Source organism: Lucilia cuprina, chromosome 6, assembly GCF_022045245.1.
Source record: "Lucilia cuprina isolate Lc7/37 chromosome 6, ASM2204524v1, whole genome shotgun sequence".
Classification (NCBI taxonomy): domain Eukaryota; kingdom Metazoa; phylum Arthropoda; class Insecta; order Diptera; family Calliphoridae; genus Lucilia; species Lucilia cuprina.
The window spans coordinates 43,890,204-43,904,961 of NC_060954.1; the positions used below are offsets into that span (position 1 = coordinate 43,890,204).

The 14,758-nt window shown below is 28.9% G+C and overlaps 1 protein-coding gene across 2 annotated transcripts in view; it reads right to left on the reverse strand.

Moving 5' to 3' along the window:
• The window catches only part of LOC111684299, a 148,351-nt gene that overhangs the window by 24,586 nt on the left and 109,007 nt on the right, over positions 1–14,758 (reverse strand). The window contains exon 1 of one of the 2 annotated variants that reach the window (XM_046954671.1): positions 12,933–13,320. The exons of the other annotated variant lie outside the window; for it this stretch is intronic. Coding sequence (XP_046810627.1) covers positions 12,933–12,936 — 4 coding nt within the window. The 5' untranslated portion in view covers positions 12,937–13,320. Of the gene's footprint in view, positions 1–12,932; positions 13,321–14,758 lie in introns of those variants that run through there. 2 annotated transcript variants of the gene reach the window in all.

Below are 14,758 nucleotides of genomic sequence, written 5' to 3' on the forward strand. Positions count from 1 at the left end.
TACATACATACATATGTATGTACACATATAGTGTAAATATATTTGAAGCAGCAGCAAAAAAGAGATTAAAATGTCAATAAACAATGCATATAAACTTACTTATACAAGGATATATGTAAGTGTGTTTGTATGCATGTATGTGTTGTGATTGTAATTTTTAAAGAGCTCTTCAACGTGTTGAATATATGTAGTAATTATGCAAAAAAAAAAATCCTTAAATATTTAAGGGATAATTCCTGTTTTTTTTTTGCCCTAAAATTTGTTCACAAAAGTCAAGTAGTTTTTACAGAATTTTGGCTACTCAAAAGGATTTATGAAATTCTGTTAAATAGTTAAACTAAATAAAGAAATTTTTTTGATATTTATAATTAAATCTGGGATTTAAGATATAAAGTAACAGGAGTTCAAGAGGTATTTTAGTTGATTCTTAATTGAAAAAAGGTACTTAAATCTTTCTTAAGAACGTTCAGACAGACGGACACGATTAAGACAGTTTAGATAATAATTTTAACCTTAGATTTGAATGCCATAAATTTAAATTGAGTTAGAACCTGTAACAGGTATTAATTTTTACAAACTATTTCAAAAGCTTTAATTATTTTTGTAATACAAATACCAGGCTTATATCACTCAATACATTTTCACTGATTCCTTGTAACTTAAGAAAAATAAAAGCTTTTTCTCCCCAATAAATTTTGAAGAAAATTCAATATTGATTTTAAAAAGCTTTTTGCGATATGCACGTTGGACTTGTGCGATATGCACAAGTCGTATAGTATAGTCGACTGTACTTTTTAAATTGTTTGGTTAAAGCTTTATGATTTCATGTCGAGATTTTCTTCTAATTTGTTTATTTGACTGCAAAATACTTAATCTGTCCTATAAACGTACGTTTAAAGGTTTACAATAAAGAGAAACAAAATGTTCAATATTAACGTTGAAAAGCTTTTTTTTTAAAGGTCAAACTACAAGTTATAGAGGAAACATTGAGTCCATTGAGTTTTTAAACTTTTTTCGCAAGCTTTTCTTCTAAGGCTGTATTATATTTAAAAATAATCTATCATTAACCTTTAAAGCTTTACAAGTAGGAGAAACTAAATTTTCAATCTTAATGTTAAACAGCATTTTTGTTTAAAGTTCGTGGTTTTTTTATAAGACTGCAGTAAGTTGCATCGATTCTTTATACTATAAAGCTTTAAAGCGTTAGAAGTAGGAGCACAATTTTCAATATTAATGTTAAAAAGCTCTTTTGTTTAAAGGTCAAACTGAAGAAATCTAGCGGGTCCATTGGGTAGTTTAACTTTTTTTGTTGAGCTTTTCTTCTAAGACTGCAGTAACTTTAACAATAATCTAACCTATACTAGTATCAATAAAGCTTTAAGTAAAAGAAACAAAATTTTCAATATTAATGTTAAAAAGCTTCTTTTGTTCGAAGGTCAAAGTACATGCTATAGCAGAAATCTATCCTATGTTGAGGTTTATTAAGTAAATTAACTTTTTTCTTTAAAGCTTTTTCTTCTAAGACGGCAGCATGTTTCAAAATAATCGGCAAGATTATAGTACAATCTTGCCGATATTTCTCGGAAGAATTTAACCTTTATCTGTTAAAGCTTTTTCAAGTTAGAGATAAAACCCGCAATATTGATGTAAAAAAAACCTTTTGTGCTTAAAAGATCGAACTTTTTAATTAAGAATGTTGCAGTTTCAAGTTCTGTCAAGTCTGTATAAAGCTAACAAACATTTCAAATAATATTGGTGTTAAAATCTGCGAAATTTAATTAAAATATTAATTGAATTTCTTTTCATTAAAGCTTAAAAATGGTAGGAGCAAAGCAGCCTTTTCTTTAAAGGCAATATAATAAGTATTAAACGATAAAGCTTGCATAGTTTCTGCTTAATTAAGCTTTTTTATGAAATCGGTTTTCCACTTCTTTAAGAAATCATTAAATTTTTAATTTCATCAATACCACACACATACAAAACTTTTTGCAAATGTCTTGATTAATATAATCCTCTTTGCCTATAGCATACATACATATAAACCCACCCATATTCCTTTACACTCACAATAGTGGGAGATTTTCTTTAGCTTATGCAGTAAATAAGAGAAGTAAAGAAAAAAAAATGGTATGAACAATGAAATAGGTGAAATATGAAAACAAACGAGATATATTTTCAAATAAATAAATATAAACCAAATGTCATCATATAATACCATATTCATACAGCCAAGTCAGTTAGTGTAGTCAGTCAATCAGCCAAACAAGCAGTCAATGAGCCCAATCTACACCCAGCCCCGAGAAGAGTCAGAGAGTATCGGTTGTTAATACAAGTTAATAGCTCTTTGGTTGGTATTAAGAACGAGCGAGTATTTGTATTTGTTACTCATGCCACGATTGACGGATGCGTTCTTTGCTTTAAAAGTGGAAAAAAACAAAAATACTTAAGCTGGTGATTTAATTTCTTTTCAATCGCAATATGCAGGAGGTTAAGATTTCTGTTGTTCTTATGAAATGTGAAAAAAAATTATTAAAATAAATAAAAATTCAACACATAATATGAAACTTAACCTTCTCATCAATAGCAAGCAGAGTAAAATCAAAAGCTTTAGCAGGGATTTTAAATAAAAAAAATAAAAAATACTTGCATACAATCTTTTCTTTATTACCTCGTAACTTGTAGCGTCAGTTATAACTAATGATAACCTCTAAAGTAGGCCATAATACATAGTCGGCTCAATATCAGGGTATAAGTAGGCATGAGGTATAAGAATTATAAGTAGTATTTGCATTTTCTATTGATGGGGATGAAATTTGATCCTTTAAGACAAGTGCTGCTTTTAGTTTTAAATGGCAAATCAAGAAAAATAAAAAGTATTGTCAGTGTCTCTAACATGATTGGTTGTTTACACCGGCAAATATCTATCTATAAGTATTTATTTAGGTTGTGGATGAATGAATGACTGAATGGATGTACTTACTTATGTTGGGTGTAAGGTTTGATTATTGTGTTTGAGGGTATTTAAATAAGATTTCCTTTTTTTCGTTGAACCATTATGTTATAGAATGAATCAATGAACGATTATTATTATTTTTTTTACATTTTGTATTTATTTCTTATATTTGCATAAATCGTTTAGTCGTAGTATTTGTCTTGAGATTTTCCTGACATATTCTAAGAAAAGAATGCCAGATTTAGTAGTACATAACCCAGCAGAATGTTTAAGGCTGTAATTACCAAAAATAATAATTAGACATCCAAGCTAATGTTACAGATTTGTTCATTTAGGTGTGGATCATATATAAGTTGAATAGTGGACTTTGTCCAAATTTTTACTAATAACGACGGTAAGAAGAAATGGAACTTTCAGTACTATTGAACTTTCTTACTTCGACCATAGACAAGAAAATAGTTTATGGCAAGTCTATACACTAGTTCTTAGACTAAGTAGTCCATCAAATTTTTCATAGACTTACCAATAGACTGAGCTGCATACAATACATGGACTATTCTATAGGCTAGACAATTGGTTAAATCATAGAGCATTTCATAGACTACTATATTGACTTGACCATAGACTAGAAAAAATTATCTCAAGGACAGTAAATAGAGTATTTCATAAAATAGTCCATTGACTTGACCATAGTCTAGACCCTAGAATAGACTCGAGGCTAGTCTATAGGCAAAACAAAGATTAGCTCGAGACCGTCTGGTACATGGAATATATCATAGATCATTCTATTGACTTTACCATAGTCGAGACTAAAGATCAGACTAGAGTCAATAGTCTGAAAAAAGATCAGACCAGAGCCAATAGTCTGAAAAAAGATCAGACCAGAGCCAATAGTCTAAAACAAAGATTATCTCAAAGACTAGTCTATAAAATAGTCTAGAGATAAGACGATTGTTGACTGGGCAGTTGCTTATATAACAATCCGTGGACTTGCCCAGAGCATAGTCCATAGAATACTCTGTAGACTAGTGCATACACTGGCCAATAGACAGGACCATAGATGAGCTCAGAGACTATAAGCTAGTCCACAGATTAGTTCATTTGTTTGTTCATTCGCTAGTGATTCACCTCTCCAGAGCCTAGTTTATAGAGTAGTCCGTAAACAGGAATATTCGCTATTCCATTGTCTTGAAAATAGAATTGTTCTAAGATCAGGTCTAGTTCGTAGACTAGTCAATAGAGTAGCCAATAGACTGTATTATAGATTAGCTAAGAGACTGTAAGCTAGTCCACAGATTTATCCATAAGTTTGTTCATTAACTAGTTATTCACTTCTCACCCAGTAGCAAATAAGATAGTCCGCAGGCAGGTCCAAAGGCTAATTCAATGACTTCTACATATACTCTTCCATTAGACAAAATCTCGGACTGCATCAAAGACTGGAACAGTAGAATAATCAACTGAATAGACCATAGGCTTGTACAAAGACTAGTAGATAGGCTAAAACAAATGCAAGGAGAGACTTAACTATAGGATGGTCCAAAGATTATTAGACAGACTTTACCAAAGACTATCCAGTAGAAAAGCTTACAAACTACACCATAGGCAAGTACAAACACTAGTCCCGTTCCCACGACAATTGGATTTTGGCTCCGGAACGAACCGAGTCATATTCGGCTAAAGATTGTCAAGCCAGCGACAGTTGTATCAACCGAAAGTTTTTTCCTAGGAATGAACTATCGGCCACAGTCGAACTGTTACAACAACAAACACTAGTCCATATTCTAAAACAACTACATGTCTATTTGATAATCCACATCGACGTATCCACAGTATAGTTTATATGCAAGTCCACTGACTAGACCAAAGGCTAATATAAAAACTAGTTAATGTTATACTCCACAGACTAGTCCATAGGCTAGGGCAAACACTAGTGAATAGAATTGTGAATCCATAGTGCACTTAAAAGAACTTAAAAATTTAAACGATCGAGTAAAAACAAAACCTTAAAAAAGTATTAATGTTCAAAATACTATGATTTATTATTTTTTTAATTATAACATTTAAAAATTACAACTTTCCATGCCTGACACTGTTAGTGTGGTGAGTAACTAGTATTCTGAGTAGCTAAAGCTACTTAAAACCATTCGCAATCATAATGATGGCGATGACGATGAAGATACTTAACGATGAGCTGCTTAATTTAAATACGGATTTAACTCAGACATTTTATATTTAAAATTTTTGCGCTTGTGAAAAGATTTAGCAAATTTTTATGCAGATTATAAGTCTTCCATATTAAGTTCATAAAGTTAGGATATATATATATGAAGAAAACTTAATACTTATTGAACATTTTTAAGAAATCTCTTTTAAGTCCCCAGTTTTTAAATGAATCATTATGTAGCTAAATATTGCAAATTTTTATATATTTATACTCCAAATACATGTTTATTACCCTAAACTTATTATTAAAATAAAACTTATGTTGTTTAACTCGCCTTTGCTTGCATTTTTTTTGTTCTGGTTTAATTCTGTGGCTTTTCTTGTTTTTTCTTGCGTCAGGATTTCAATTCTAAAGGATTAACTTCTAATTTTTTTTATGTCGTATACCCTTTCTTTTACTTTTGTTAAACTTTATTTTGAAATGCTTCTTATTATTGTTGTTTGTATTGTTTGTTTGTTTTATATGTATTTTTTATCTTCACTTAATTCTTGGCTGTTGTTTTTAAACCATACTGAGGTTTGGTTTTTGTGTTGTATTTTACACCTTGCAAAAACACTTCGGTGTTTAAGTTTGCAGGATATACATACATATATATCTGTATACTTTTTTTAGTTTTATACACAAATTAGCGAACATAAAAGTGTGGTAAGCTAAGCTGAGTTAACAACCACTTTGTTTAAGGGGCAAAACAGGGGCGTTGATTAAGATTGAAAGAGTATGGGTTAAAAGAGATTTATCTTAATTATAAATATTTCCAAGTTTTCAAATAAGTTTTAGTTTAAGAATAAAGAAAACTTTCTTGTGAAAAAGTATATTTGGAACATTTGTAAAAAAAGTACTCATTTAAGAAATAGTACTTTTTTTGAAAAACAAACAACGCCTCTGTTCTTTTATCCTTATATTTTTTTACCCATTTCTATATTCTAAATACACTTACAACACAAATACAAACATACAGAACAATACAATACAATCTCTAGTGCAGAAAGCGAGACAAAACACTTTCCCATAAACAATCAAGCATTCAAAACGTAACCACAACATATCCTAACGGATTAAGTTTAATACGCGTTATATACATTTTTTTCTTGTATTTTTTCTCAACTTTTTTTTTCACCGACTTCTTTCCAGCATTAAATAGTGTAAAAACCAACAATAAAACTACAAAAAAGAATGAAAATAAAGTAAAGGAGTACCAGAACTCCCTACAATAAAGAACGTGTGGTATTGTTATAAAAATCATACAAAAAGGAGAATCATATCAGACAGAGGTATGAAACAAAAGTACACATACATATACCATTAAACAGACATATTAAGCTTAAATAGCATATTTTTGTTGTTGTTACAGTATGATATATATTTTCACATTAGGATGGTGTCATTTAAATGGAGGATATTTTTTAATTGTCTGTTCTTACAAATCATAAGATCCTGTCAAAAAAATTCTATTTAAAGACATTTCTTCACTTTTTCTACAGCAACTTTTTCTATAGAAATAATGATTACACTAGAACAACTTTTCTTATAAGTTGTTTAGACCAGAACAACTTTCTTAATAGACTAAAGCAACTTTTTCTATGGAAAAAATGTTTAGACAGCAGTTGTCTAGAGCAGCTTTTTATGTAGAAAAGTTATCTAGACGAATGCAACTTTTTCTGTAAAAAAGTTGTCTAGACTAGAGCAACTTTTTTACAGAAAAAGTTGCCTAGACTAGAGCAACTTTTTCTGTAAAAAAGTTGTCTAGACTAGAGCAACTTTTTCTGTAGAAAAGTTGTCTAGACTAGAGCAAATTTTTCTGTAGAAATGTTGTCTAGACTAGAGCAACTTTTTCTGTAGAAAAGTTGTCTAGACTAGAGCAACTTTTTCTGTAGAAATGTTGTCTAGACTAGAGCAACTTTTTCTGTAGAAAAGTTATCTAGACTAGAGCAACTTTTTCTGTAGAAAAGTTGTCTAGACTAGAACAACTTTTTCGATAGGAAAGTTGTTTAGACTAGAGCAACTTTTTCTGTAAAAAAGTTGTCTAGACTAGAGCAACTTTTTCTGTAGAAAAGTTGTCTAGACTAGAGCAACTTTTTCTGTAGAAAAGTTGTCTAGACTAGAGCAACTTTTTCTGTAGAAAAGTTGTCTAGACTAGAACAACTTTTTCGATAGGAAAGTTGTTTAGACTAGAGCAACTTTTTCGATAGAAAAGTTTCTAGACTAGAGCAACTTCTTTAATAGAAAAGTTGTCTAGACTAGAGCAACTTTTTCCATAGAAATGTTATCTAGAATAGAAAAACTTTTTCGATAGAAATGTTGTCTAGACTAGAACAACTTTTTCTATAGAAAAGTTTTCCGGACTAGAGCAACGTTTTCTGTAGAAAAATTGTCTAGACTAGAGCAACTATTTTTATAGAAAAGTCGTCTGGACCAGAGCAACATTTGTTTAGACTACAGTAAGATTTTCCATAGAAAAGTTGTCTAGACTAGAGCAACTTTTTCTATAAAAACGTAGAAAAAGTTACTCTTGTGTAGTAACTTTTTCTATAGAAAAATTGTCCAGAGTAGAATAAAAATTTCTTTAGAAAATATGACTAGACTAGAGCAACTTTTTCCATAGAAAAGTTAGTCTAGGCTAGAGCAGAAAAATTAGTTTTTGTTTTCCAAGAAATGTTTTTTTTACAACCACCTTAATATTCAGGATTAATGGGTGTTTTCTATACTACGAGGATAATTCGTAAAGGCAATTTAAAATTAACAAAATTTTCCCTAAATAAATATTCGAGATATTGCCAAAATCCTTCTGATCTTTCTAAAAAGGAACAAACTATAATGCAAATTATGAAGCTTTCAATTTCAAGGACTAATTAACTTGCCCTCGAAGAAATTGTTAGTATACGATATACATGTATATTTTCTACTGTATTTACAAGTACAATGTATTGTACAATGTGTATTTGCAAAAGTACAATTGTAGCAACAATGTCATTTCGCTTGCCAGATTTTTTCCTTTTCATATGACGTATTTTACTTGTATTGTATGTTTTTTTGTTTTTTGTTTAGAAAACAGTTTAAACAATTGTGTGAGTATGTCTGCCTGTCTGTTTTGATGGCTGTTGGTTGTGTTGGGGATTTTAAAGAAGAAGAAGAACAACAACAACAGCAGCAGCAAAAGCAACAGCATCAACATCATACATTTACCACATTATAAACAATGCTAACAAATCGAGTGAACTTCACAGAGATTAGCCTTCATGAAAGCATCAGTATTAAAAGCTTTTCCCTCATTTTCGTTTTTTATTTCATGTATTTCTCTTATTGCTGTTGCATGATAAACATGCTATAGTGAAAACCTGGAACTCTTTTTTTTTTTTTTTTTTTTGAATTTCAAGTTGTCTTTGTTATTGTTATGTATGTATGGATTTTGTTATTTATATGAAAAATAAATCCCAGCAGATTTACAGTAATTCAATGCATCACTTTGAAAATACTTACATATAACTGAATGAAAGAGTTCAGTTTTTAGTGTGGACTATACTTGAGTATATGACCATTATCCATCCGCTACTTGTGTGGACTAAAGCTATGTCTGAACAATAGATCAGTATTTATTATGGATATGGATAACACTCTCAACTATATGCAGCACTTTAGTTTAGGTCATGATGTTGACTATAGTTTGGCTTTTAGTCTGGACTATAGTTCAGTTTATATTATAGTAATATAGTTTAGACCTATTATCTGGACTATATTGTTGTCTATAATTTATATTCCAGATTTTAGCCAATATATTTTCTACAGACTCGACTATAGTTTAGTCTAAAGCCTTCACTTTAGTTAAACCTAGATTCTTGACTACTGATCAATCTATAATCCATGTTATAGTTTCGACTATAATCTAGACTTTAGTACGGACTGTATTTTAGTTTACAATTCATATTGCAGACTATAGCCAATTCTACATTTCGACTATAGTTTAGTCTATAGTCTGAACATTTGCTTGTTATATATTCTTGACTATAGTTTCGTATATAGAGTTTGGACAATAGTCTAGACTGTAGTTTAGTTTATGATCTGAACTAAAGTCTAGTCCATGTTCAGGTCGGTAGTCTTTTGTATAATATAGACTATAATTTGGTCTATTTTATAGTCTAGACTTGTATTTATTCTATGCAATCTCTAGTTCGGGACTGTCATCCTGCACTGCAGGGTTACTATTTTGTTTCTATTTCTATATAAAATATATGCTTAAATTACTTTCCAGGACTTATTGAGATATCTTGTGATTTTATTTTATTTTAATTTTCTTTTTTTTTTTGCATAAATGGATTTATTTGTTATTGTTGTTGAGTGATTTATCCACTATTTAAAATCTATAGTTTAAGGGATCTTAAAACAGGTGAAAATGTAAGTGGAATAATATGACTAATAATGCTAGACAATGTGAGTACAATTTATAGTCGATATTAAGAAATCTACTATTGGAAAAGAGAAATAAAGAATTTGTAAATAACGTATTTAGAAGCACTTCTTAAGTTTTTATATTATTTTTAAAAGCTCTCAGATAAGTAGTTGTGGTCTTATTGATTAGTTATTAAATAACTAGTTGAATATTCAATTCCAGTGCGTCTGTCTTTCTGCTGTTACAAGAACAAATGCAAGTTGGTATCTTTATAATATCATTTATTAATAATTATCACGAATCTCTCTACCATATTCTATGATAGATTCTTGAGCCATTCAACTATTGGAATAAATCATAATATTCATTGTAGGAGCCTTGTTATATAATATTTCTTTATTTCACAATTTAAGAAAATGTTCAACAAATTTATCTCTTTAACTCATTTCTATAAATAAATAAAAGCCAGTTAGAGGATTTCATTTTAATCCGCATTATAAAAGAATGCAGTCATATTTCATTAGGTCTGTTATAATCCGGATTAATTGTAACTTAAATGTGGATTGAATAAAATTTATTACTGAATTTACAAAAAAAAGTACACATGTATAAATAAAACAACCACCTATTTAAGAAAATTTAATACAAAACACAAATAGAGAAAGGAATCATTTCAATCCAGGTGTTTTAAAACTTCAATTGGCAAACGAAACTATTTAAATGAATATTTTAAAACTCAGAAAAAAAATTTAAGATTTAACATATTGCCATAACTACATAAGCTTCATAATAAAAATTTAACCATTTAGTGAGTAATTAACACAAGAAAACAATTTTCGAAAATGTCTGAATTATCAAGTCACCAGCTCTTTTATTCTTTTTTTGTAAAAAATATTCTTGGAAATTTTACTTAAATACTTCTTTAGTTTTTTTTTTTTTTTTTTAACTGCACTGAATTTATTTGGAATTTATATTTGGATTAAAAAAATATTTATTTAACTTATTAATTTTATATTACTCATTTTATTATTAAATAGAAATTATTTAAACCAAATGATTCATTACTACATTTTGAACGATTTTGAACGTTAATACTTTTAAAGTTTTAATATAATTTCTTTGAAAAACTAAATAGATTAGATTTTATATGATATTTGCGTTACAGGGTTTAAGATAAAGTTATAAACTGTTAAAAAGAAAACTAGACTAATGAACACATCATTCAGGTTCATATTTTATAAGCATAAGAAAGAATGACACTTTACTCTTTATTTGGAATTACTTATTTAGGTAACTCCTTGTAAGTGAGTGAGGTAAGTACTTGCATTCAATTACATAACGCCAAAAAATAACAAGTGCAATTAAGTTTGAATGTATTATTAACTCATTTCGTTTGAAATATAAAATAAAGCTTAGGGAGCAGTAGCTACACTATTCACTCTTTTACATTTAGTACACAAACTGAAAACAATTTTTGGAAATTTATAAAAAACACTATTTTCTTATAGATTTTTTTAAACAAAATCTATTATTGAAAAGTAATGTGTTAAATAACTTAAAAACCACTTTTCACTATTTATTCATTTGCATTTTAACTCATTATTTGAACACGGTGATGACATTAGACACAAGCACTTGGCCCCACGCTAGCATACAAATCACTACTTATATAAGATCTTACAAATAAAGAGTTAAAAAGTTGTTTTGTTTTAAAAAACAAAAAAAAAATAGTCCCACAAAATACGAGTACCTGTTCTTCATGTTTGTAAAAGCCCACTGTATAAATGTGATCCATTAATGATTTTCACAAATAAACTATTTTCTTTCAGTGCGTGTAAATACTGATAAGTCTTAAAAAGAGTACTTAAAAGTAATGCATACGATAAGTAATAGTCAGCGAAAAGTAATTGTTAATGTAAGTACAATCCATTGCCGAGTTTTTGCTGGATTGTTTTCCATTTGGAGCTCAGTTTACAGTAAGAAAGAGAGACAGCTTTAGGAAAAAATCAAATCCCAGGGATTTAATTTTAACAAAATTATCTAAAGAACTGATTGTCTCTGTTTCTGCATGTTAAGCTAAAGTTTGAAAAAAATACCGTGTTTTTACGTTTCAAACTCGAAGTCTACTTTACTTAAGTTATCTTGTAGTCCCAACTATTGACTTCAAAATGAAGCGGATCCATTTGGATATTTTTAAAAATTCCCAAAATTATAATCTCTGCATTTTAAGTTTGTTGAACTGTGTAACCATAGTCCTTTTTATAACTTTTTTTTATATTTTTCTTGCAATTCATATTATATAGAAACAAAGCAGAAAATCTGATTAGTTTTTCTCATTAAAAACTTTTAATGTTTAAAAGTGATTAAAGTAAATTAAGAAAAGAAACAATAATTAAGGCTAGAGAGCGACTAAAAAGCCTCAAAAAAACAAAAAAAATGTTCACGGAATTAATTATTTTTCAGTGTTCTGAAACTCAGTTTCCTGAACGTTATTCCTAAAAATCTTCTAATCTTTGTTATAACATCACTTCCAAGATACTTGGATCTAATTTCGACGAATGGCAGTCAGTGGCAAAGAAAGTATGACTTAAGTGGCATCTAAAAGCCATATCACAAAAATATATAAAAAAAATTACTTTACTTCAATAAAAGTATTTCATACATAAGAAAAAAGTTTCTTCAATAAAACCACATTATTTTTCTGCCTGAAAACTTAACAACGAAAGTAAAAATTTACTCAAAATGTTAAAAATTTTCAATTATATATTAAGGAAATTTCCATCAAACAATTTATTGAAAACAGTTTTTTAAGAAACACTACTTTTTTAAAAATTTAAAATAAAAATTCGTTTTATCTTGTTTTGTAAATATTTTTTGGTATTTTTTTTTTTTAATTTAATAAAAAAATGAAAAGTTGATTAACAAAAATTCAAAGATACACTAAACACTATGAAACGATTTAGATCCAAAATTATTTTTTATGTTTTTTAAGATGTTTGTCAAAATCATTGACACCAACTAAAACAAAATTTTATAAAATTGTTTATAACATTTTTTTAAATTTCTTTTTTGTTCATATGTTTTTAAAAATATTAAATTGTTTTTAAGTTTTTTTTTTTTTTTGTTAAAATTATCTTTTTCTTATTTTCAGTTTTTTTATTTTATTTTTTCTTTCCAATTTGTACATTATTTCTTTATATCTTTTCAAATTAATTAAAAAAAAAAAATATATATATATTTTTTTTCAATGATTATTTTTGTCTGTAATTTAATCATTTAATCCTATAATCCATCATTCCGGCACAATCAGGCCTTAATACAAAACACGCACATACACACATTCATTCATTTGTACTTAATACACTCACACATTGACTGTGTCTTATTTAAGCAGCACGCACAATGAAAAATACTTAATCACATTATAATAATTTTTTGTTTCTACGTTTTATAATCCCGCCTAAAAATGATTTTACGCAATTGTGGCACAAACAAAACATTGAAACAAACACACACACACAGTAAAATTAAGATACAACTTAAAAAGCAACAACAACAAAAATTTTTATTTTGTTTGAAATGAGCTCACCAACCTTCTTCTATCATGATTCACGCACTACTGAAGAAACCTTTTACAAATGACTACCAAACAAACCATCAACAGCACTGGCACAATCACAATCATATCACGTATACGTATACGCACACGCATTCTTACAAACAAACACACATACACACTCACTCACTCACATATCGAGTGATAGAGAGAGGCATAGTATAATTTTTCTGGTGTATATCATGCAAGCAACATGTGGCAGCTAACAATTCAAATGATAAACATTACAGCCAAAGCTGAACAAAAACACCACCTTTTTTTTTGAACTCACTCACAGATGAAATTTTACCTCTTTGTTGCATTTTACTATAAGAATATTTTCTCTTTTATCACACAGACACTATAGGTGTTATCACTATGTTGTGTTTTGTGTTAATTAATACTCTTTTTTATTAAATTCTCTTTACAGTTTTATTTTGTTCTCTTATATATTTAATACAATTATTGTAAAGCTGGCTATACACACAATTACTAACTTTTATGCATGGCTCATACTCTCCCATTTATATACACACACAAACACACAGTTACTAACATAAACATTAAGTCTTATTGGGCTCATATCTCAGGGATTATGCAAAATGTATAAATGAATGAATACAGGGAATTAAGGATTAATTTCGAAGGGATGTCATTTATACTGAGATAATACTGTTTTGTATTTTATACACGAATAAATTTATTTCCTTTAGTACAATCATTCCGTTTGTTTGTCATTTGGTTGTGTGTGTTTGTCTCTGTCTGTTCCACCGTCCTGCCGTCCGTCCGTCCGTCCGTCTGTCAGTTTTGTTTTTGTGAATGAATAAATGTTGGTTCGTTTGCTTAATATAGTTAGTTTACACTGACTCTGTTGCTGTTCGGGGAGTTTATTCAGTAGTATTAATGTAAAGTATATTTTTTCTGTCTGTCTGCTATTTGTTGTTGTTGTATGGATACGAAAGAGGATTTAAAAGTTACCTAGTGTATGATAATATAAATTTTTATGTATATAGTTTGATTTGATACATCCCCTGTAAACTATATACAGCAGACTAGTGTGTGATCTCTAGTTGACTCTCCAATAGATTAGTCAAAAGGCTCACACGTAATCTGACAATAAACAGGTCTTCAAACAAGTCAATAGATTCAATTATACACTAGTTTGTAGACAGACTTTAACCTATACGCTAGTCAATAGACTAAGCTATATACCAGTGACTAGTTAAAAGTCTAGTTAATAGACTATTCAATATGCTAGTCAATAGTTTAATCAATAGAAATTTCAATAGACTTAATGACTAGTCCATAAAATGGTTATTAGGCTATTATTTAATAGACTAATTGATACTCTAGTCAATATACTTGTCAGTATTCCATAGACTAGTCAATAAACTGACACATTTAATAGACTAAGTCATAGTGCTAGTCACTAGGATAGACAATATACTAGTTATTAGGTTATTCAATATACATACTAATGCATCATAGACTACTCAATAGACCAGTTTATATCCTAGTCAACAGTCAATACTTTTCAATAATTTGATCAAGTTATTGAACCCTTACTGACCCTTAGACTACACAATATACCAGTCAATA